This window comes from Stereum hirsutum (genome assembly GCF_000264905.1).
Source record: "Stereum hirsutum FP-91666 SS1 unplaced genomic scaffold STEHIscaffold_12, whole genome shotgun sequence".
NCBI lineage: Eukaryota > Fungi > Basidiomycota > Agaricomycetes > Russulales > Stereaceae > Stereum > Stereum hirsutum.
The window spans coordinates 228,217-250,340 of NW_006763142.1; the positions used below are offsets into that span (position 1 = coordinate 228,217).

Genomic DNA, 22,124 nt, shown 5'->3' on the forward strand with positions numbered 1-22,124 from the left:
CGCTAAGTAGAAGAGACAAGTCTGACATCCGGAACCTCACCGTTGATGTATCTGATGTGACACAGTTCTTGTCAAATATTGGGAGCTGTACTTTAGTCAGTCCTTGCACGTTATGATACTTCATTCACCCAGAGCTCTGTCTTCAAGAAATAATGGAACACTAGCCGAAGTGTTTACTAACAGGAGGATTCCCTAGCTCAGTCAGCATGCTTCATCCTCAATACTCCATCGATGCCCCGAGCCTGTTCGACTAACACAAGCCCTCGGAATACGGTATGATTCCCGACCATTTCTCCCTGTGAGGCATAATGCGGAGAGAATCGTTTACTGTATTTGTGATCCAGTATGTCTGGACATCCGGTGCTTTCGTACGTTCCACCTCCAATGACGATGTCAGTGAACTCTCGAATGTTGTTCCATCTCATAATGCCTCTTCTCCAAGTTATAAGGACCTCTGCTCGACGTTTATATTCCATCAGAACAGCGCTCCCGAGCCTTGTACAAGACGTCACTGATGCAACAGCAGACGCTTCTCACCATTATCCTATTCCCTCTCATCGTACTTGCGTTCGTCTTAGTCATCTTTGCGTATATCTACGTGAGGATCTATGCCATTCCTCGCTCACCAAGACCCACTACTCTCGTCCATCGACGTACGGCCTTCAAGCGAGATTACCCAACCACCAACATCCCAGACTATTCACTTCTACCCGTCCATACGTTCCCAGCGACTACTATCACCCACAGCCAAGCTCCATCCCCTGCCTCGATATCATATCCCCTCTGCACCACTCGTACCCGATGCGCCAGTCCCCAAGTCCAAGAAGACATATCATGGGACAACATCTCCCTCTTATCAGAGTCAGCCTGGCGGCCACTCACCCTCCCGCCCCTCGCAGACGACGTCCCCTATTTCCCCGATCCAAAAACCCTAACCCCACGCCATCCTTCCCAAGCCCACACAAGGACATCCTCCTGCGACAGCGACGTCCTTCCATTCTCCGAGTCCCTACACACGCTCGTACCCGTACCCGTGCCCGTCCATGACTCGGACAGAGTCTACACCGACACTCACGATTCCGTCGAGTCTTCATCCACATCCATGACCATCCGAGATCGAAGATCACCAGAGGAGTTCCCCGTCTCCCCATCTACACCCGGCCACCTCGCTTCCTCCCCACTCGCATTACCTTCGTTTCCTTTACCTACGACTCTGAGAGCATCTCGCCCGGTCGAACAGATCGAACGTCGTCGGTCGGTATCGGTGGCAGCTCCTTTCGTTCTAACACAAGAAGACCAAGGAGACTCAGAGGTCATCATTCCTATCTTATTCCACAATACTGGCAGTACGACCTTCGAACCAGACCATGACAGTACGAGCGCATCCCATCGCTCCAGTGTCCCCTCCTGGCTCCCGTTCATCTCTGCATCCAAACGAAGGGGGTCGGCGAATACATTAGACACGACGTCCGCGTACCACACCCGTCCCAGGTCATCGAGACGGAGCTCCGATATCGGGTCGATACTTCCTCCTTCTCATAGTCAAGGCTCTGGAGGAAGTCAGCGTTCATCCTCGGGTTATGAATCTTTTGATATTGATGGTTTGATAGACGATCTCGTTCAGCGGTCGCCCGTGTGGTGAGGGGTACACTTTACGGCTCAGGAGGATGCGCTTGGAGGCAGTACTTTAATTGCATGCGAGGATAGGGTCGAGGGATCTACTTTTTTCTTTTTTTCTTTTCTTTTCTCTGATGTTTCCGTTCCACACTCATACACGGAACAGTCTCTCATCAACAACGCGTCTCGTCAGTGATCGGCATCGTCGTACTCAGTACGAACATTGTCTCTGTACTACTTTAGTGTACTTAACCACTGGCAGGACTTCTTTCGGACTTTACTAGCAGCTGGTCATCTTTCTGTACGATATACTGTACTACTGAGTGGGTATGAATACACTTAGCAGAATAATTGAGATAAACAAGCCGAGGAAGGACCATCCCTGGTATCATGGAAGCAGCAAGGCGACCATAAAACGCCACATCGGGCCAAGAACGAAACGCCACCCAGGTGCCCCGGCTGTCTCCGGATCCAGATGATCCGATTCCGAGTCCCCGCGGACCGTGACGCCACACCGCCGCCACACTCACATGCAACTCGACCCCACAGTTCAAACCCGACGAGACCTTGATGGAACTTGAAGACGAAGACACCTAGATGGAAAGACAAGCAGAAAAACGACCGTGTATAAAAAAAACATCGATTATGCACACAGGGCCGGTCGTACTCTATATCACACCGTGGCCACAGAATCGACAGAGGAGCGTAACGGGATCTCGGAGACTCAAGAGACGTCGTGTACTAAAATCAAACCGAACGAGCTAGCGCAGGAAGAAAAGAGGAATGGGAGAAAACGAGGATAAGGTCAAGCTGTTACACCGAGAAGAGGAAGAGTCGTGAAGGCAAAAAAAAGAATAACTAAAGGATCCGGTACAACAGCTTGGGCGCAAGGAGGCAGAGAACGATATGGGCTGTAAGAGATGAGGTTGGGTATACGGTGAGGATGTAAGGTATAATACAATGCGACATCGACTCATCAAGAAATCTCGGCACACGATTGGCTCGAACACAAACCACAAACGACTTCTTCGTAACGCGCTTCAAACCACACTACTCATCCCCGCCACGGGCAGACTCGCCCTCCCCTTCCCCTTGTCCGTCCCATACCCTCCCTCCCTGCCCAGCACATCAAGCGTATGAGCCCTCGTTCTGAGCCCTGGACTCCCCGCCTTAATTAACTCTACCAACCTCGGATGTTTCCTCGCCTCCATCATCCACAGATGAATCCCGCTCTGGGTTCCCCACCTCAACACCTCCTCCTCCGCCTCGCCTCCAATACCCCCATCCGAACCGGACCCACCCGCGGTATCGAACGAGTTGCTAAAGTCGACCTGGGGGCCCTCGAAGTCGGTATCGCTGCCGCTTCCACTGCCACTGCCACCGCCGTTCGCCTCGAGGTCCTGACGAAGGAGCCCAAGGCCCATACCTAGTCTGCCCTTCCTTCGTGGAGGAAGCGGAGCATGGGGGACAGCAGCAGGCTGCACTACACTTGCTGAAGGGGATGACGACGTCCTTGACCGCGATTTTGAAGTGGTGAGTATGATACGCTGGAGTGAGGGATTGGTAGAGACGAGCAGAAGAGCGGGGTTCCAGACTGCCGGCAGGGCGGCACGGAGGGTGTGTAGCTTGGGCGAGCGTGACAGAGCATAGGGCAGGGTGAGCGGTTGTTTGGCACTGAGAGTTGAGGTGGAAGGAGCAGCGGCAGGAGGAGGATTGATCAGTGTCGGAGGGTTGGCGAAGTTTTGCGGGAGTGAGAAGCGCCGGGAAGAGTCTGAGAGGCGGAAAGCGATTGTGACGGTTTCCTACACGTCCGTGGAACACAAATCAGTCTCGCAGTCCCCATAAGGTAGCTATAAGAAACAAACATACCAAGCTCTTCCAGTTCAGGACTGCCGTGGCCAAACAGGTCATGACCGCCTTTGGCCTCTCCTGCGTCAAGTACGCACCCCGCTTCCTCAACACGAACTCCTTGACGTCCACCTCGGACAAGGCCTCGCCAAACATCACCCCGCTCTCCTTGTCCTTCTCTCCGTCCCCATCTATGCCGGCGTCGACGGTGATATCGAGTAATTCGAGGGTGCGGCCTGCACAAGCGTGGAAGACTACTCCGATAGAAGGGTAAGAAGCACGGGCGATGATTGCGCGGACGCAGGACGATAGTTCTTTCGCCCGTGCTGCCGCTGTCGTTACGCCGTTCCCGGATAGGGTCTGCGCGAGCAGACGAGCAGACCGTGCGGTGTTGATACGGAGGGTGCTGTAGAGCAGCGGCGTGCCAATCCTGTTAAGCGCCCTGGATGTGAGAAGGGGGCCCGTGCGCGACGACGACGTCCCATGACCCTTGGATGATACGACCGTCGTCGCCGTTGAGGACGACGGCGAGAGGGCAAAGGCGAGGATGCGCTCGATGAGCTCCTCGGGGATGGTGCTGAGGCCAAGAGCAGAGGCCGGTGTCGGAGATAGCATCGTGAAACTGGATCTCGGCGTGTGAGATCAATATGCGAAACGGCAAGGAGTTGGAAGGAAATCGGGCAGTAAAATGAAATGTCGAGGCCGATTCGCGATGTTCGGTGGAGAGTTGGGGGGTGAAAGCTTTGACTGGAAATCGGGAGATGATGGGTCTTATAAGGCCTTCCGTGACGCCCGTCCTGAGCAAGAGGGGAAGGCGATTTCGGTACAAAGGGACTGCCTCACCGGGCAATATTCTCGCGAAGAAGTCGTTCGAGTATTATATGTAACGGCCACGCGTAAAACTCAGGCCAGACGCCCGCCATCTTCCCTTCACACACACCACAGCTGACTACAATCCGAACAAGCCCTGCCGTTTCTGTTCGCGGCTGCCCGCCCTAACGCGAAGTTCCAGGCAATTGTTCAAGCCCTCGCGTTCATCGTACAGCGGGCTAGGAATGGAATCCATGGCTCCTTACGGTGGCGATGCACAATAGAGCAGCGGACCATCAGCGGGCGTACCACAATTGCGTGGCATCTGCCAACAAACTTCACAGTTTGTGATCTCGCGCGGTGAGCCCGGGGCATGGTCGCCAGCGGACCCACCCACCCACAATCGCCTGCTTTGGGCTGTCTCCTCTCCATGCAACAACACGAGGCATGTCTATGTCTTCGAGGCAGCACCGGGCCTTCTCTCGACCCGCAAGAGACTCGCAGAATGTTCACTCCTTTCCTGCTGGCCTCAGAATTCCAGCTTACGGCGTCACCCGTGGGGTCATGGTGTCATGATAATGGTACGATTGGTTCTTAGATTGGACACGGACACCTCACTGGCGGGTCGAACTCTCTTTTCGACCTTGATGCGGAGCTGAGGAGGACCAAGAAGGTCGGCGTAACGAGGACCAGTCGTCGTCGACTCCCATGTTCAGCCTATTCCTATCCAGTTACCAAATCATGCACTCGGACGTGGATATTGTGGGCGTATTGCCACCGATATTTGACCCGCCAGTCCGGTGTTCGATTTAATTTCCTGTCCTCAATTTATTACTCCTTGTCGTCGTCTTCGGACTCGACTTCGCCGTGTTCTATCCGGGCATTTGTCGCTCTGCTCGCTACTGCAGTATCGCCTTGTGGCCCAGGCGGAACGTCTCGTACTTATTGGATCGCCGTGTATATGGACATTAATTCCACCACTGAATCACCGCCCGCCCTGCATGTCGTCCTAGCAATGCGATCGGACATGTCAGGTCACAGACACATCCATCGAATAAACTACAGCCTAGTGTCACTCGGACAGGGGCAAACGGTGAACACAGAAGCGGAGGCGGAGGTATATCTGCGAAACTTCGATGTCATCCAACTCTGGAATCAATTCCGTCCCCGATCTCAACCATTTATAATTACCTGAGACTTGCCGCGATGCCCCTCTTCGGATGCCGAACTCGAGACACCCATTTGTTGGCATGTTCTGTCCATTCTCCGCCTTCGACGATCCCGATCTGAGACGGTTGTCTTAGATCGTCAACTTCCTGGATTTGCTTCCGCCTGCTTCCGCTCGTGCTCATGGTTCGAACGGAGATGCATTTTGTTTTAAGGTGATTTTTGTGCCTTCTGGACGACTGCTCTTATCTTCCTTCACGACTCGGAACGGTGGTGATACATCATGTCCTCGTCAAGCCACCACACACAATGCATAGCTTTACTTTTTCTCAAGTCCGTGCTACGCGCACCGTGTCGATCGACTGAACTCACGCCACAAACGAGGCCGAGGTACACCTCCTGGTCCTCCTCCACCAGGCCTCCCCAAGCTACCAAACACCCGCCTAGCCTCATCATTTCGTGCTACGCGCACCGCGTCCGAGTCGACTAGTGGAATCCACGCCACAAACGGTTCCAAGGTACACCTCCTAGTCCTGGTCCTCCCCTATCCCGCCCAGGCCCCACAGTTATATTCCGATCCTCAGTGACTACTACCACCAGCTGCTAAACAAGCGTCGGCCACCGTCGGCCCGCTCGGTCAGAGCTGCGTACTAGTTAGCGTGTCCTCACATCGCCTCCTACTTTCCGGTATCACGTCCCAATAGCATCCTGACCAAAGCCTCCAGACGTTCGCTAGCGTCGTTCAGTCGAAACTAACCCCTTGGCACGACACGACAGCTTCAATCTTGTCAATCAAAAGTACCGCTAAACTCATTGACACTTTCGACTAACCACATTATTATTTCTTTGTGGTTAGACTCGCACCTTTTTCAGTCTGGTCGTTCTACGTATAGCTGGCTAGCTAGCTAACGCCACAAACGAATCAAAGACGCACCTTTTATTGTTAGGCTCATCGCCACCATCAACGTTCAACATTCAACATTCCAATCCCGTACAGCACTGACGATGACGGTGACATCAGGTATTCAGCTATCCTGTCGCTGCGTACTATATATATAAGCATCGCCTTTTGACCCTTTTGTCGCCCTGGTCCTGCGCAGGGCATCGCTCCTGGGGGGCTCGGGGGGTTCGGGGTTGGATGTTGAATGTTGGGTTCGTGTTGATCATGAGCGTGAAGATCTTACAGTACGTAGTTGCTGCGCGGACGGGATGAGTCCTCGAGATGATGCTTGCACAGGATAGAAAGGATCATCGGTCGACGTATGGGTATGGCCAGCGCTACAACTTGAAGTACAACCATGACACCACGGAGCCGATGTTTCATTTGGTTTACATGAAACCCCCCGGACTGTGAGCCGTACTAGTGTACATAGCAGGCAAGAAAGATATGGCAGCAGATGCCGCTGCATGCTGGGTATCCTGGATCCGAGTGTTGTAAAAAAAAAGGATGAATAAATGGTTGTCGGGAAACGTCAGTGGTGTCGGTCGGTCTGCGAATTTCGCGATGCCAGTGGGGTTCTCTTGTGAAATTCGCGATGGGGCTTTCTTGCGAAGTTCACGACGTGATGTCTCCCAAGTTGTAGATCAAGACACTGCTCGAAGCGTCAGGGAGGGACGCAGTTAGCACATGAGTCTCACAAAATGCAGAGCGAGAGGAGGATGTGGAAAAAGGCAGCAAAACCTCTAATTTCCTTTCTCCGGGATTTCCCGTCGAACCTACTCACGCCACACGAAGCCACACCGGACGAATAAAAGGACACAAATCGAAGGATTGGGGTATTATTACTACTATCAACGCCGGCCGGAACAGTAACACGATAAAAGGCTAAGTATGCTAACTACAATCCATAACACGAAGCAAGACAGTCCTTGACGCAAAACCGAGTACGAAGAAGATCACAAACAACAAGACAGAAAACGCCACACCACTCGTGAAAAGCCTCGATTATTGGCTTTTTAAGCAACATGAACGCCAGCAGCAGCACCTTCAGTCAATCCAACAAGCCCTCCAACGTTGGCTGTCAAGCCCTCTACGAGACCGGCATCGAGGAGATCACGAGCGACATGTGCGGAAGCAGCAGCGCCCTCGGAAACACCCACGAGACCAGCGACATCAGCCGTCAAGCCCTCTACGAGACCGGCATCGAGGAGATCACGAGCAACGTGTGCGGAAGCAGCAGCGCCCTCGGAAACACCCACGAGACCAGCGACATCAGCGGTAGCGCCCTCGATGAGGCCGGCGTCGAGGAGATCACGTCCAACGTGGACATCACCAACGGCACCTTCCTTCAGTCCGACCAAACCACCAACGTTCGCGACGAGGCCCTCAACAACATCAGCACCAACAAGGTCGCGACCGACGTGGACGGATCCAACGGCACCCTCCTGAAGACCGACCAATCCACCGATACCAGCGACGAGGCCTTCATCGGCGTCCGCACCGACGAGGTCACGGGCGACATGTGCGGAAGCGACTGCGCCCTCGGAAACACCCACGAGACCAGCAACATCGGCAGTAGCACCCTCGATGATACCGGCGTCAAGGAGATCACGTCCGACATGGACATCACCAACGGCACCCTCCTGGAGACCGACCAAGCCACCGACGTTGGCAGCAAGCCCCTCAACGACATCAGCACCAACGAGGTCGCGGGCGGAGATCGGGACACAGGAGTCGCTTGTCGAGGAGACGGAGAAGCCCTCAACGCATTGCTCGACGAGGCACTTCGACGATTGGCAGGAGACGGTGGCGACGTTGGGGATGGCGGAGCAGTCGACGCCGAGAGTGGAGGGAGTATCGAAGGGAGAGGCAATAGCGCAACCGCCGCCTTTAAGTGGACAAAAAATCGTCAGGATAATTAATTACATCGAATGTAAATTTCGAATACTCACAAGACTCGAGGTCAGAAGCGGTGTCAACGCACTCCCAGCCAGTCCTCTTTCCACCGGTAACACCACAGACGGTCATTCCGTTTGAGCAAACGGGGGTGTTGGAACGACGACGACGGGTAGTGGCAGTAGATGAACCACAGCCGTTAGGGAAATCGCCGCACTGTCCGTTACATTCCGTCTTTCCAGAGGGGCATCCGCAACCGGTAGGGACGGCGGAAGAGTTCGATGAAGATTGGCCATCAGCGTAGGTAGCTTCGTAGCCGTCCTCGCAAGAGAAGTTACAGGGAGCGGAGGCGGAACAGATGGATTTGGCGTGATCGGGGAACGTGCACTGTTGCTTGCTGGTGCTGTTGTTGATCTATCCAGGGAGGAAAACCTTCGGAGTTAGCTACGTGCTCGGATGTACATGGGAGGACACGGGACGTACCATGCTCTCGAGGAGGGATTGGGTCTTGACCTGGCCGACCTGTTTGGAAGCGTCTTGGCAGACAGAGTTGGACTGGACGAAATCGGGAAGGAGGGAGAGACACAAGCAGACGTCGAGATGGCCGACAATCAAAGGGGTGCCTACGGAAGGAAATATTCAATCTCTCTCCACAAAAATAAACACAAAAATAAGCTGAACATACCGAGGATCTCAAGAAGGTCGAGGTCAACATCGAGACCGACACAAACATCCACGAGACCGCGGGGAACGTGTGCTTGACGAGCTGCGATAGCGTTGTGCTCAGTCGTGCGAGTCGAGTGGGCAAGAGCAGGCGAAGCTGCCGCCATAAGCAACGAGATTGCGTTTGAGAATTTCATGTTAAAAGAAAGAGGGCGGAGATAATATTATGGTTCAATTTGTTCGTTGAGGGAACAAGAAATGAGTGTGGGGGTAAAAGAATGACGGGGTGCTGAGAACCAGCGAAGAGAGATGTTGGGAGAGAGGAGGATGAGGGGGAAGAGTGAAACGGGAGGCGCGTCCCATTACCTTGAGCGAAGCCTTTAAACGAAATACGTTAGGGGCAGAGATCGAATCTTCCGGAGCACAGGAAGCGGTCGAAGCCTACGCAGCAGTCAAACGTGAGTTTTACCTCCAAATTCGCCCGCAAGAGGTGCTCAAGCGATGGACGAAGACTGAGTCGGCAGCCGGCATCTGCGAGTATATGAGCGCCCCAGAATATTTGGGGCAGGAGAAGGGCCGTTTCCAGGCGAAGAGACATCGGTCGGCTGAACACCAACTGTTTCAGCGGAGTCTTTATACGTACTATGACGGAGGCGAAGTCCTCCACGTTCAATTGCCGAAGACATCAAATGGATTAACGCTGCGAATTGCTATTTTTGGACCAGAAATTTGCCTGTTCGGGAAGGTCTCCGCACCACCCGTCGTTAGCTTTTCTTCTGCCAAGCCTTCTGCGGTGTGATGAGCCCGGAGAAGAGTTTTCCGTCCTCCAGAGTGGGTCCATTAAGCGTCACTGTTTTGCCAGCGCTTTGCAGCTGAGGAAGTGGGAGGACGTTCAATTCAGCAGGGACTTTTGAATGAAGCTGCTCGATACCGCACATCATGGTCCTCTCAGAGTTTCAGCTTGGAGTCGAGGCGTGCTTCATGGGCTCGAGCCATGATGTCGTCGGTGTGAATAAACATAAGAATCATCGGAAGAACGGGACCATTTTTTGCGGTCTCGACGCTGGTCCCGGCTGCGGGGCTGCGGGGGCGATCAACTTATTACGGTGAGTTGGCCCGATATTACTTCCCGAGGTCAAATTTGATTAAACCAATAGGGCATATACGTAGCGGTTCACATCGCGTTTTGGCAATGTGAATTGAACCCAGGACGGGTTCAACACTTCGCAATTTTGACCCGTTGGAGCGTTGAAGCTGAATTCACACTCCGTGTGAATTCGACGCGAAAGTGGCCTCCTCCCATCTCTCCCCGTTCGCTGACATGGCTCAAAACAGCAGACACACTTCGGTAGGGGGGCCATGTACAGTAGCACCCGGAAGAACCGCGGTACCAGAGGTCATCAGCAAGGGGAACGGGGATGGGAGCAGTCGTAGACCTCGTCTCGAGAAATCAAACTCAGTGCGAACTGGATATTATATCTAGCTCCACATCCGAGCTTTCGAGTTCACATTTTTTGCTCTCAGAATGATAAACAAAACTGATGTGAATCGCTACATATATGCCCTAATGGGGGACTATTATGTGGTAAAAAATGTCCGGTGCTCGACCTTTGTTCTAGACCCAATGACATGGCAGGAGTCAATAGGAATGCGCGAACAAGAGGAGAATGGACACACCACCAGTGTACATCGAGTCCTGAGTGAACGAGAGTGGTGAGAGACGGATACGTATGAGTATTTGAAAGTAGATGCTAGCTCACCAAAAGGGAGACACTATAAGGAGAGCACACCACCAGAGACCTTTAGGAGGAACCAGAGTGGGCAATCGTTTGTGTCGCAGGGGCCTGTGTCAAAGCCAGGATCCCGGTAGCTTACATACCTCGGGTACACACCAATGATCTCGGTCGCCTGTGGAGTGGCGGTGAAGCGCCGAAGCATTGAAGAAGAACGAAGGTCAGATTCAGAGTTCTTACGGCAAGAAAAAACAACTGAGCTTACAAGGACAATGACAGAGTAAAGGCAAAGCTCAATGGTCCGACAACACTCTACGCCTTCACGACCTGCACAGCGTCGGACAGGGAGGAGTGATGATTAGGTTCAAATGGCTATACTAGGTCTCACCAAAAGAGAGCTCGCAACCGCATTAATTTGACAATTACGACGCAGCTCACCCATCTTCACACTGACACGACGATACATATGAAGGGAGGAAATCGGCGGACTGTAAAGTAATGGATGGTGGCCGATCAGCCAGAATTTGTCAGAGGTGCGCAAGGGAAAGGCGGAACTCACACCGTCAGCTTGCGTTGAACGGCCATACTCGCCATACATCCATGCCGAGTGCGGTCAAAGCATATGTGCCGTCAGTCATACCGTGGTTTTGAGGGATTAGAAGTACACTTCGTTCTGCGACATTCTACAAGCATTGGACAACGCCGAGAACTGTGGGTCCAAATGCATACTGGTAGGTCTCGGGAGAGCGTGAACAGCGCGACCGGTCGGTGAAATAAGTCTAGTCTGTGTCCGTCCTTCGAAAGCGTTGATCGTACAGGCAGAAGGATAGCACGAGGAAAGCACGATGAAGCGAGAGAAATGGATGCTATTACAACAAGAATGAAACGACAACCACGACGGACATTTGTTATCCTGCCAGCCAATCTGGTCGATTAGTCCATGCGTCCCTTCAACATACGTGTTACCACCTTGTCTTTCGTGCTAGAATTAACAAACCAAGACCACATTCAGCCAACAGCTTCTAAGGGCGGACCATACCCTACACGCAAGATAGTTTGATGAAGCACTCACATAACATGAACCACAGCTCCCCAACCCGAATACGCATCTCTGTCCACTGCGTTCAACAGCGTCTGACTGATGCACTCAAACAATTCCTCCGGGTTCATATCCTCCTCCCATAACCCCTCCGCACAACCAAATAACTTGTCGCTTGCCGTCCCCGCCACGACGAAATCTTTCGCGAAGTTCAAGCACCCGATCAAGTCAGTCGCAGCGATGAAAGGCTCGAATTTCGGCTCTTCGTCTGTGGAAGTCGGTAGACGCTCAAGTCCTGCGATGACGGGTTCGATGAAATAGGGGCCGAAACGGTGTTCGTAGAGGGTTGATGAGACGAGGTGGGCGAAGGTGGAGGGTTGGATTTCGCGCGACTCTTTGATAGTATACATGTTTACGCGGAAGCGGAAACGTTCTCGCCTGAACATGGGTTCAGTACGACTGGCACACAAATACACAAGCTCCAACGGGACAGATACAACGTACAGTGTAGTCACATCCGTAGCCAGTCCTGGAAGGCCCAAATATATCCGATCCGTCACAGGGAACACCTAGCACAGACCACGCAAGAGGTCAGTCCTGCTTTACGCTCATGTATTCGCTGCGTATAATGGATCCGTACCTTCTCGAAGTTAGTCGCCACAGTAAGTGCTTGATTTCCGAGCCTCAGATCAGACGCAATGGCGACACAGTCTTTCCCGACCATCGCCACCACCGAACCTCCATTGTATTGCATTATAGACTGTTGGTCGATGATGTACACTCGTAATTATTCCTGGATCGGCGCAAAACAATGATTCAACGTACCATGGTGGGCAAATAGTCGTTTCGAGATGTCTATCGCGATAAAGGTCGTAGGGAAGTGGAAGAAGACCAAGCCTAAGGAGGGGACAGGGAAGAAAGAGGGTTTACAAGCTGAACGCGGTGACGCGTCTCCTGTTGTACGCGTCGCCTGCCTGTTTAGGTCGGTGGCGTAGTGTGGCACCTGGCTCTTTGTAGTCGGGCTTTGTGGCCCTCCCTGTCCTAGAAGGAGCACAAATGCAAGGAATGCATCAATACCACAAATCTCTCAAGATTATACTCATCAAACGCGAGAAATTAAGCAAGCCGTGGTCGTCATTCTATTGCTTAGACCGACACGTCTCGTTCCTCCCGTTTGTCTCGACCCCGATACCGCTTCCATCTGGGTCTCCAGAATACAAACGCTCATCCTAGCCTGGATAAATCCTGTGAGAATGATAACAGATTCAGAGCCCTAAGTCGTACGGATGACATTGCAGTATAATATTAGCGCGCAGTGATACAACATGAGATTCCTTGAAAGGAGTACGCTCGTTCAAGGGAAATTGAGGGGAAGTCACTACACCCTCACATGAGCTTAACGCTTCGGCGTTGTCGCTCATTACATCAATGTGACCACTGTAAGCGTATCGTACAAGGTGTGGATGAGATATCTACTGGGTTAGCCACAATGGCCTTGTAACAATCTGAGATATTCACCGTACCCAGACTGGGAGCCTACGGAGATTGAGTGATGAAATCGCATCACCACCACCACTATTCTGAGGTTTCATGATAGCATTTTGTATAGAGAGGATTTCACCTGCACTTCTACCCTACGGAAGGCTTAACCATGACGGAAGACTTCCCGTGAAAAGTAGAACAAGACCAGACAAAGTGACCACAGGGATGGTTTTTAATTAAGCACGCAGCAGAGGCGAAGGTGCCATAGGAAATACGATTTCAGAGTATCGCCTCCTTGAGGTCCAGCTGAGTCTAATGTTCTAATAGCGGGTTTCTTCACGAACAGAAAACGAACAGGTTTGTCGCGGTGGGTTTGAAGTAGTAGCTAAAAATAGAGCTCACTACCGAGGTATGCACGACGGCAATCTCCGGATCGAAAGTACTGGGGCAGGGGGCAACTTGCACTACGCCATCAACCACGACGTCTTCCTCGACGATCACACTCCACAAGCCCAGTCCATTCGTCTTCACAGAACCTACATTTCTCGTTTATTTTTCCAGTCTCTCTATCTGACGAAATAAGATGGCGGATCAATTGGTATGTGGTGCTCTGTTATCCATCGAAGGATCATGCTCTCCCCCTCTGCGTTTGCCATTTTTTTCGAGCGTTTGTTGCATGCGATTGAAGATCATTTACTCATGTCTTGTTGTCTCTTTGTTTGGGTCTCCATTTTGGCGGTCTATTGAACGGATAGTCCGAAGGTACGTCTGTCTTTCATGGCTTCATATCTAGACGCTTACTGACTGTGGTTGATATCAACTGTCTTGATTTGTAGAGCAAATTTCTGGTATGTGTTATGGACACGAAGCGAGGTGCTCTCGCTCTAAACATCATCTGACGGCTCGATTGGTCTGCAGAGTTCAAGGAGGCGTTCTCTCTCTTCGACAAGGGTATGTCTCAACGCTTTCGACCAACGTTGTCCCCTTCTGATCATATCCATTTCCTTCCATTCTACCGCCTCTACATCTCGCACATTATTGCCTCATGACCTGCTCTTTGCCTCTGCTCGTATGCTTGACTCGTTCCAGACGGTGATGGCACAATCACCACCAAAGAGCTCGGAACCGTCATGCGCTCCCTAGGCCAGAACCCCACTGAAGCCGAGCTGCAAGACATGATCAACGAGGTCGACGCAGACGGTAACGGCACCATCGACTTCCCCGAATTCCTCACCATGATGGCCCGCAAGATGCGTGACACGGATTCGGAGGAGGAGATCAAGGAGGCGTTCAAGGTGTTCGACAAGGACGGGAACGGATACATCTCAGCTGCGGAGCTGAGGCACGTCATGACCAACCTTGGTGCGTGTGCCTTCCATTCCCCTCATTTCGTGGACCTTTCTATTGTAGGATGGACGACGCAAAGAGTGCGATATGGATGGGTCGGCGAACGAGGCCGCGGCCGGTGTTTGAGCGTTGCTTGGATGATGGTCACTGATTGATGGCGATGTGCCTTCCGTTTTCCCCTCTTTCCAGGCGAGAAGCTCTCCGACACCGAGGTCGACGAGATGATCCGTGAGGCAGACGTTGACGGTGACGGCCAAATCAACTACGATGGTACGTTGCGCCACACCGCTTATTGCCACACGTCGCTCACTTGTGCTTCCCCTTTCTGCTTCCTGCTACGTCATTCCAGAGTTCGTAAAGGTCAGTCTCTTTTCTTCTATCTACTCCTATACCTATTTCCATCTGACCAACCCCTCCTTCTACGCACTTCCGTGCTTCCACAGATGATGCTGTCGAAGTGAAGAAGAGGAAGTTAAGAAGTGAATCGCTGGTGATACGTAACCGAACATTATCGCCTTCGTTGTTGTCGACCTTTTTACCCGACTGTGTATTACTCGAGCCTTGATTGATTACCCTGCGTTTCACCTTTTCACCTGTTGTTTGTTCATATTCGTATTCGTATCGGTTCAGTCGTGGTCGATGCTTGCGTCGTTGAATTCCTATACGTTATGTGTCGAAGGACACTGTTGTCTGACGGTCTGGCCTGCTCAGTTTATCGCGTCGACATGCCATGCTGGGAAGAGGTGCAAGCCCGTCCTCTGACGGGGTCCTTATCACTCGACCGTTGACCTCCTTTAACGTCCATTGACCTCCATCGACATCGACCAAAGAATAGCCAAGTCCGTCGAAATAGACGCCACCAAGCACGCCGAAACCCCTAACGTGTGTATCTTCAAAAGTGAACTCCCGCGTTAGTGAAGCATGTCACAAAGGTCAACAGCACTACCTTCAGATATCACAAGCGGTAGTTGCTAGGTTATAACATTGCATCACCGCCGAGGTGTCATTGTCAAGATTGAGGTCAGGAGCTGGCAGGCTGTTCGTTCCGACGTTATGCTGGCATCCAATATACATTCTCCCAAACGGGCGTCCATCCTATTATCTGCTACTACAAATCACGATTCATTATACTCTTACAATCCACATCATTGTCTCGCACAAGGGATTACAGCCGATCAATATCAGGGTGAGTGGGGTGACAGAGCATCTACTTGTTCAGCTCAGCAGCACGGGCACGAAGCTCCTCGCGGCTCTATAGAATAGGGGCACAAAGCAAGCATAACAATCAGCACATTGTCTCCTAACCGTCAATGGAGAAGAAGTAACAAAGGTGCGGAAATGTTAGTTGACAAAGGATTGGCGGGGAGCGGCTCAAACCCGATTGAATGGACAATGGATGATAAGATCGAAAACATGCGTCGTTGGAGAACGAGATGTGGCAGAGCGAGCGACATACCTTCGGTTCCTCGACATTCGCCGCAACCTGAGGGCTAGGGACGTGCGGGTCCCGGGCATGGTGAGCCTGAAGCTCTGGCTTGGAGGTGAGGCCTCCTCCGGGCTGAGGGGCAAGATCGGAGGGGTCGTTGGTCTTCTGCTCAACATCAAGAACAATTAAACAACGCAGAATGATTGGCAATGAAGTACGATGGAGGAGAAGTCATAACAGGAGGGACGCAGAGAAGATAAAAGACGTACAGCAGGATGGGGCTGGATCCCGACTTGCTGCTCGCCCTCCTTAGAGCCAGAGAGCTTGTCTTTGAGGCTGTGCAATGCGGAAGACATGTTCGATATTCAAAATAAAGGGTAAATTCGGGCGTGGAAGTGAAGTGGTAGTGGCGAAGGGGGTTTCTGATTCGTATTGAACGCTCAAGTACGAAGAGTTTATATACGCTCTCGGAACGATGGTGAGCGATTAGCGGGAGATGACGTAGGCTCACCACTACGAAAGGATACCTCCAAAGAAGGCCCGAATAGGAGAAAAGGAAATTGGTGCAAGGCGCGGGACAAAAGAGCAGTCGTTCGAACAGCGATGACATCATCAAACACGGCCCGGAACCCATGTTTGTGAGTGGCGCAGCTAAGAAAGAGCTTTGCGAGTCATGTTGTGGCGGAGCGCAGTGAGTTCTGACAAACATTCAACTTGGCAGGAGTCTCGTGGCGCTATTGAACGACAATGAATCAAGAAGCGAGACATACCGCAGCAGAAATCGAGTCATTGAACAAGCTCTAGACGGCGAGTCCAGTCCCTGGACAATCGTCGAACGAGAACCAGAACGAGAATAAATTCATGTGTGCAAATACACAGACAGCTACAGCGGACGTCTACCCTCCCTGACAAGCGAAGGGTATATAAAAAGTTCGATCATCAGAGAGCAGGGCAGCGTCACAAACGGCTTTTCACTAGATGCCAAATAGCAGATGAGCATACTATCATTAAACGAATGCATAATCGAGTCCACTCACCAGACCAATCCATCTAATCCCAGTCCTCCTCATCTTCCTCCTCGTCGTCACTATCGCCCAACTTCTTGTTCCTCTGCATCAAAGCCGCCGCCAACGCGGACGTCAAATCTCCGCCTCCCGCTGCTCCGCTAGTCCCCTCGCTGCTCCCACCCGCTGCCGAATCCGTCCTCGGCGGCGGTGTAGCCCTCGAAGGCGCCCCACTTCCCCCAGCCGACGTCGAATCCGCCTTCCGTAGCGAATGTATACCTTTGCCTTGAATAGAAGCGAGTAGATCTCCGCGACCTGGTTGAGGCGGAGGCAGGCCGGAGACGGCTGGCGCACCTCCGGAAGGAGGCGGTGGTGGAGGGGGAGGTGGAGGTGCGCCCGAACCGCCTGGTGGAGGGGGTGGTGGAGGTGGGGGCGGTGGGGGTGGCGCACCAGAGCCGCCCGGAGGTGGTGGTGGAGGGGGCGGCGGTGGTGGAGGAGGAGGAGCAGCTCCTCCAGAACGAGTTGGAGGTGGGGGCGGGGGAGGTGGAGCTGCCGCCGAGCGAGCAGGAGGCGGTGGTGGCGGAGGAGGTCCGCCACGCGATGGGGCAGCAGGTGGTGCTGGAGGCGGCGCTGGAGAGCTCCGAGCGGGGGCGGGAGGAGGAGCTGAACGGCCGGGTGGAGGGGGTGGCCTGCCAGGTGGAGGGGGAGGTGGTGCAGGGGATGGAGGTGGTGGAATGGAGGATACGGAGTCTTGATTGGCATGTCCTCCCCCTTGGTTTCTTCTCGGCGCAGGAGGTGGAGGTGGTTTCTTCTTCGCTCCTCCGCTGTTGCCATTAGAAGCGGGAGCACCGCTCTTCTGCGCATCGCGGATGAAGTCCTTGATAAATCCCATATTCTCATTGATGATCTCCTGATCAACGCCGTGTGACTGTAGGTCACCAAGGAGAGCGGTCCATGAAGGATCAACGCCGCTGGAGGTGAATCCCTTGTCTGCGTCGTAGCCCATGTGGGCGACGTGAATGAAGGAACCAGAGGTAGGTCCGCTGATAAGGGATTTGTCGATTCGGCCGCCTTTCTTGGATTTGGTAGTATTCGACCGTGTAGGGGTGGAGGGAGTTGAGCCCGACGGGGATGACTTCTTCGCTGAATAAGTGTGATGATTATTAGTGCGACGTGGGGAGCAGCCGACTGACGAATATACCTTTGGTCTCTTTGCGGTTTGTGACTTTCTTGAAGACGGTTTTAGCTTCGCTCTCGTCTGCGAAGACGATACCAATCATACAATCCTGATCAAAAACAGAACATGAGTATTCCGTTCAGCTGCACTATATGGTCAAACATTTGTGTGGCGCAACGGCTGCAAGTTATGTGACATCCATGAAACCCTGAAACACTTATGCCAAACGTCATCATGGTTTCGGATAGCCAACGAACTCGACGGCAAACAACTGAAACGACCAACGAAGAACGGAGGAAAGACTTACATCTCCAGGGAATGAATGGAAGTATGGCCGGTCCTGGAAATACTCGAACCTCTCCCAGAGTTCATGTTCCCAGATCACGCCTCGGGTGCCCACCAAGTCGACCATTCGCAAGTACCATCGACCACCCTACATAACAAATGTCAAAAGTCAACAACAGTATACACGTCAGCAAAGCTCCCTCTCCGCTATGCGGAAGTGCGAGGCGAGTGCGCACCTTTGAGTTATCCTTCAGGAACACGATGGCGCCCTGTAATCCCGCGTACGACCACCTATTCGGATCAGGATGTGCATAGTAAATCCGAGCAAGTGCGGCAGTCTGGATCTTATTCGAGGAATTAGGGACGGCGCTCTTCACTTTAGACTTGTCATCCGAGGATAATGTAGATTGAGTGGGCATGACAAGGGTGCCTAGATGTCGAAGTCGTGAGAGTCGCTCCTCCAAGTAATTATATGTCTAATATGGCGAGGATTTCTAGCAGAGTTTCCTGCTATCGTGGTGGTAAGAGACAAGAGAGGAATGTGCCCGCAGTTTGACGCTGTCTGGAAACACAGGTCGTGGCGAGCTTGAGACATGCTGGACGACTGTGCGGAGGCTGTAGTGCTGTTTCGGGATGTTCCGGCCCGCCGACAATACTCGAGCGTAACGCTTTCTTCACGAACCGCTACCCTTCGCCCCGTTCGCTCTATTCGCTTTTTTCAATCCACGACAGCGGCTGTCTTTCGCAAAATAACAGCCTCTATCTTTTTCTCTTTAAATATATAAGGAGAGTAAGAAGAGAAGTACAACGCGTAGGTAGCCACTTGGCCCCTCACGATCTTTCAGCTCATCTACATATCATTCACTTGCAACCTTCTGGACCCTTATAGTCGAAAACAGTTTTGACTTTTTTTTCTGATGCTATAAACGAGCCGCGAGGACACGCTCGATTTCACCATGTCCGAGATGATGACTTTATCTGCTTCATGCAAATGCAAAGCTAACGATTTCTCCTTCTCCACCCCCCTTTCTGATCTTCCTCTTCCTCTATATCTTTGCCACTGCTCAACGTGTCGAACATCTATGGGCACCTCTTTCGGTACCTTTTATCTCCCGGCCCCTTGCTCGTATAATGGGGCAATGCGGCCATTCGCAGCAGGCGAGGTCCCATCCACGCTCACCCGATACGCGTCCAGCGATCTTGCAGCGCGATACTTCTGCTCTAAGTGTGGAGCTCACATATTCATGCACTACGGAGGCGAAGACGCTCTCACTCCGACCGATGGTGACCGAGACGAGTGGTGGGTTTGCAGTGGCGTCATCGATGGAGACTTGAGCCGCGAAGTCCCTCGGCTATTCAAAACTGTAGCTCAGATATGGGTGGATGGAACCAAGGACGGAGGACTTGCGTACCTAGCTGGCCATCCCACCTCGGCAGACGTCGAACGAGTAACTGCACATGAGACAGGATCCATCTCGCCCAAGTCACCTGTCATACCCCAGACCTCACTTCAACAGCGTCTCCGCCAATTCATTTCCTCACCTTCCTCCTCAGGAGCCACCCGCGGCGAGAGCTTGATTGCACAATGTCATTGTCACTCCACCACCATTTTTCTCTCCCGCCCCGACGTCGCGTCGAGCTATCCGCCCACTACACGCGATGGCCCAGGCTGGCACGAAAGCCTCGACAGACCAGAGGGTGCTGATGAAGTCTGGTGGTTGCGCCCGTCGTTGACCGATCCGAGTAAACGAGATCGGCTGGCCACTATTCCCTGTGCATGTACAGATTGTCGAAAGTGTGCCGGTTCCGAGGCAGTCTCTTGGACATATACACCCACCGGTTCAGCATCGCTCTACGCCCAAAAGCCTCATCAACCGCAAGGGCCGAAGTAAAAGTCGTGCCATGGTCCTCCATCGCACCTTACGTCCGATATTCTCAATCAATCTCCACCGCTACCTCCACAACGGAGTCGCCCCCCGGAGAGCTCGAAGGGTACAGTCTCCCCTTCCGAGTTTATAACTCCTCCAAAGATACTTATCGTGGCTTCTGTGGCACATGTGGCGCCACGATTTTCTGGTACGGTCCTCAAGGCGGTACTCGTGACAACATGATCGACCTTAGTGCAGCTTTGTTTTCCGATCGATCAGCGTTGGATCCCGATATCACCCAGGCGACTCAGTTCAGTGGAAATGATAGTCTTGGAAGGGATGAAAGGGAGGTAGGATCGAGGAGGGATGACTGGCTGGACTGGATGGCGGATCGTGTTACAGGGTTTTCCGATGCGGAAGGACGTGGAGATTTGGTCGAAAGGATTGGTGAGGGCTTCAAAAGCAAGGGTTGGAAGGAAGGCTTGACTCTCTGACCTCCTCGACACGCGCTCAAACTATGGCGTGGTTGTAAGATTAAATAGGAGGTTCGTGTACATTCCCTACATCTGATTTCATTGGCCGCTTATACTTGAATGTGTCTTCATGTTAGAATAAATGTTGTACATGATGTCACACGAGTCGTTCGCCTGCTCATAGCGCCGTTCTCTCGGTTCAGGACAAAGAATGACTCCCTGATCTGGATAACAAAGCAATTTAAATTTCATTTGGCGACGTGTCAAAGGTGCTTGCTCGTTTTGCCGCATGGCGTTCCTGCGGTATATAAGGGTTGCCATTCCATCCATTCTTCTATCACCATCTCCCTTCCTCCCTACCCCTGCTTCTTCCCGTCCCGGCTAACTCCACTGGCAGCCTCCACTCACCGGCCTGATTCACTATGGGCTATCCTCCCAAGAAATCTCTCAACATCGAGGCTGCTCCCTTTGTGCCCCAGGGTATTACCGTCTTCAACGACTCTGCCATCGGAGAGTCTGGCTCCCTCCTCTCCAGTCCATCACCCAATTCTGCTAGCGATCGTGCTCCACCTGGCCTTGACGCTGCTCTCCCTCCGCACGGGAACTTTGCTTCCCCTCTTCCATCTCAAGAAGCTCGCGTATCTGACTGGCGCGCTAGAGGTCCTCAAATGACTGGGTCCCCAAACGTAACACCCTCTGAGTCTCGCTTCAAGGTCTATACACCGCGAAATGGCGTCTTTTCACCTGGGGCGTATGTGCATGAAAAGGCAATTGTCGACGACAGAAGTGACTCTGAAGATACCCTCGCGGCGGAAGTCTCTGGTCCGGACACAAAAGCTTCAGACGAGACTCGTGATGCCCATAATGGTCATAACTATATCCCTCCTGCGCGTCGTGACGGTACAGGTGCGTCCAATCTCTCATTTGCCTTAGCCCACTTCGACCAATATATTCCTCCTTTTGTCGCAGACACTGGGAAATGCCCAACAACCGAGAAATACATCCCACCCGCCAAGCGTGTCGACCCAGTCCTAGAATCCTACAAATCACAGAGAGCCGCAAACTGTCAGCACGATTGGATGCGTGGAGCTAGGTACGAGAAATTCGAAGGTTCAGAGTGTTGGGGTTGCTCGAAGCGTTGGCCTTGGCTCTACGTGCGTCCATTATTTTTTCCATCACGTTATCCTTCTGTGAGCTTTCGACTGATGACAATCGTGCTTTGAGTAGAAGTGTAAGAGCTGCCCCAGGGAGTTGTGTCATGAATGTCGCTACAAGGAGCGTTTTGGCACTGTCACGTACCCTCTTGTCGAAAGCGGTGAAGGAAAAGGCTTATGAAGGTAGAACTGTTG

At 52.6% G+C, this 22,124-nt stretch overlaps 9 protein-coding genes across 9 annotated transcripts; 4 read left to right on the plus strand and 5 right to left on the minus strand.

The window, feature by feature from the left end:
- Positions 1-514: 514 nt before the first annotated feature.
- On the plus strand, positions 515-1,642 carry STEHIDRAFT_159366 (uncharacterized protein; the record flags this gene model as incomplete). The annotated part of the gene is made up of 1 exon (XM_007306838.1): positions 515-1,642. The coding sequence occupies one exon, from the start codon at positions 515-517 to the stop codon at positions 1,640-1,642; it is 1,128 nt and encodes a 375-aa protein (XP_007306900.1).
- A 608-nt stretch (positions 1,643-2,250) lies between these two features.
- STEHIDRAFT_123358 (uncharacterized protein) lies at positions 2,251-4,087 on the minus strand. The gene is made up of 2 exons (XM_007306839.1): positions 3,487-4,087; positions 2,251-3,419 (listed from the first exon to the last, which is right to left on the minus strand). The coding sequence occupies exons 1-2, from the start codon at positions 4,078-4,080 to the stop codon at positions 2,658-2,660; spliced, it is 1,356 nt and encodes a 451-aa protein (XP_007306901.1). The 5' UTR covers positions 4,081-4,087; the 3' UTR covers positions 2,251-2,657.
- A 3,311-nt stretch (positions 4,088-7,398) lies between these two features.
- STEHIDRAFT_132894 (uncharacterized protein) lies at positions 7,399-9,138 on the minus strand (the record flags this gene model as incomplete). The annotated part of the gene is made up of 4 exons (XM_007306840.1): positions 7,399-8,270; positions 8,335-8,692; positions 8,762-8,901; positions 8,964-9,138. The coding sequence occupies 4 exons, from the start codon at positions 9,136-9,138 to the stop codon at positions 7,399-7,401; spliced, it is 1,545 nt and encodes a 514-aa protein (XP_007306902.1).
- Positions 9,139-11,334: 2,196 nt separating this feature from the next.
- STEHIDRAFT_100726 (20S proteasome subunit beta 3) lies at positions 11,335-12,619 on the minus strand. The gene is made up of 5 exons (XM_007306841.1): positions 12,539-12,619; positions 12,354-12,473; positions 12,218-12,282; positions 11,747-12,151; positions 11,335-11,656 (listed from the first exon to the last, which is right to left on the minus strand). Exons 1-5 carry the CDS (start codon positions 12,539-12,541, stop codon positions 11,608-11,610), a joined length of 642 nt encoding a protein of 213 aa, XP_007306903.1. The 5' UTR covers positions 12,542-12,619; the 3' UTR covers positions 11,335-11,607.
- A 1,040-nt stretch (positions 12,620-13,659) lies between these two features.
- On the plus strand, positions 13,660-15,350 carry STEHIDRAFT_123360 (calmodulin). The gene is made up of 8 exons (XM_007306842.1): positions 13,660-13,793; positions 13,951-13,957; positions 14,032-14,043; positions 14,114-14,146; positions 14,285-14,557; positions 14,732-14,812; positions 14,892-14,902; positions 14,986-15,350. Exons 1-8 carry the CDS (start codon positions 13,779-13,781, stop codon positions 15,001-15,003), a joined length of 450 nt encoding a protein of 149 aa, XP_007306904.1. The 5' UTR covers positions 13,660-13,778; the 3' UTR covers positions 15,004-15,350.
- A 243-nt stretch (positions 15,351-15,593) lies between these two features.
- STEHIDRAFT_123361 (uncharacterized protein) lies at positions 15,594-16,381 on the minus strand. Its single transcript, XM_007306843.1, has 3 exons — positions 16,238-16,381; positions 15,999-16,133; positions 15,594-15,794 (listed from the first exon to the last, which is right to left on the minus strand). Exons 1-3 carry the CDS (start codon positions 16,322-16,324, stop codon positions 15,750-15,752), a joined length of 267 nt encoding a protein of 88 aa, XP_007306905.1. The 5' UTR covers positions 16,325-16,381; the 3' UTR covers positions 15,594-15,749.
- A 637-nt stretch (positions 16,382-17,018) lies between these two features.
- On the minus strand, positions 17,019-18,853 carry STEHIDRAFT_159372 (uncharacterized protein; the record flags this gene model as incomplete). Its single annotated transcript, XM_007306844.1, has 4 exons — positions 17,019-18,115; positions 18,174-18,258; positions 18,457-18,582; positions 18,671-18,853. 4 exons carry the CDS (start codon positions 18,851-18,853, stop codon positions 17,019-17,021), a joined length of 1,491 nt encoding a protein of 496 aa, XP_007306906.1.
- A 470-nt stretch (positions 18,854-19,323) lies between these two features.
- On the plus strand, positions 19,324-21,123 carry STEHIDRAFT_123363 (uncharacterized protein). The gene is made up of 2 exons (XM_007306845.1): positions 19,324-20,847; positions 20,913-21,123. Exon 1 carries the CDS (start codon positions 19,391-19,393, stop codon positions 20,324-20,326), a length of 936 nt encoding a protein of 311 aa, XP_007306907.1. The 5' UTR covers positions 19,324-19,390; the 3' UTR covers positions 20,327-20,847; positions 20,913-21,123.
- Positions 21,124-21,197: 74 nt separating this feature from the next.
- On the plus strand, positions 21,198-22,110 carry STEHIDRAFT_159374 (uncharacterized protein; the record flags this gene model as incomplete). Its single annotated transcript, XM_007306846.1, has 3 exons — positions 21,198-21,681; positions 21,745-21,929; positions 22,003-22,110. 3 exons carry the CDS (start codon positions 21,198-21,200, stop codon positions 22,108-22,110), a joined length of 777 nt encoding a protein of 258 aa, XP_007306908.1.
- Positions 22,111-22,124: the final 14 nt, after the last annotated feature.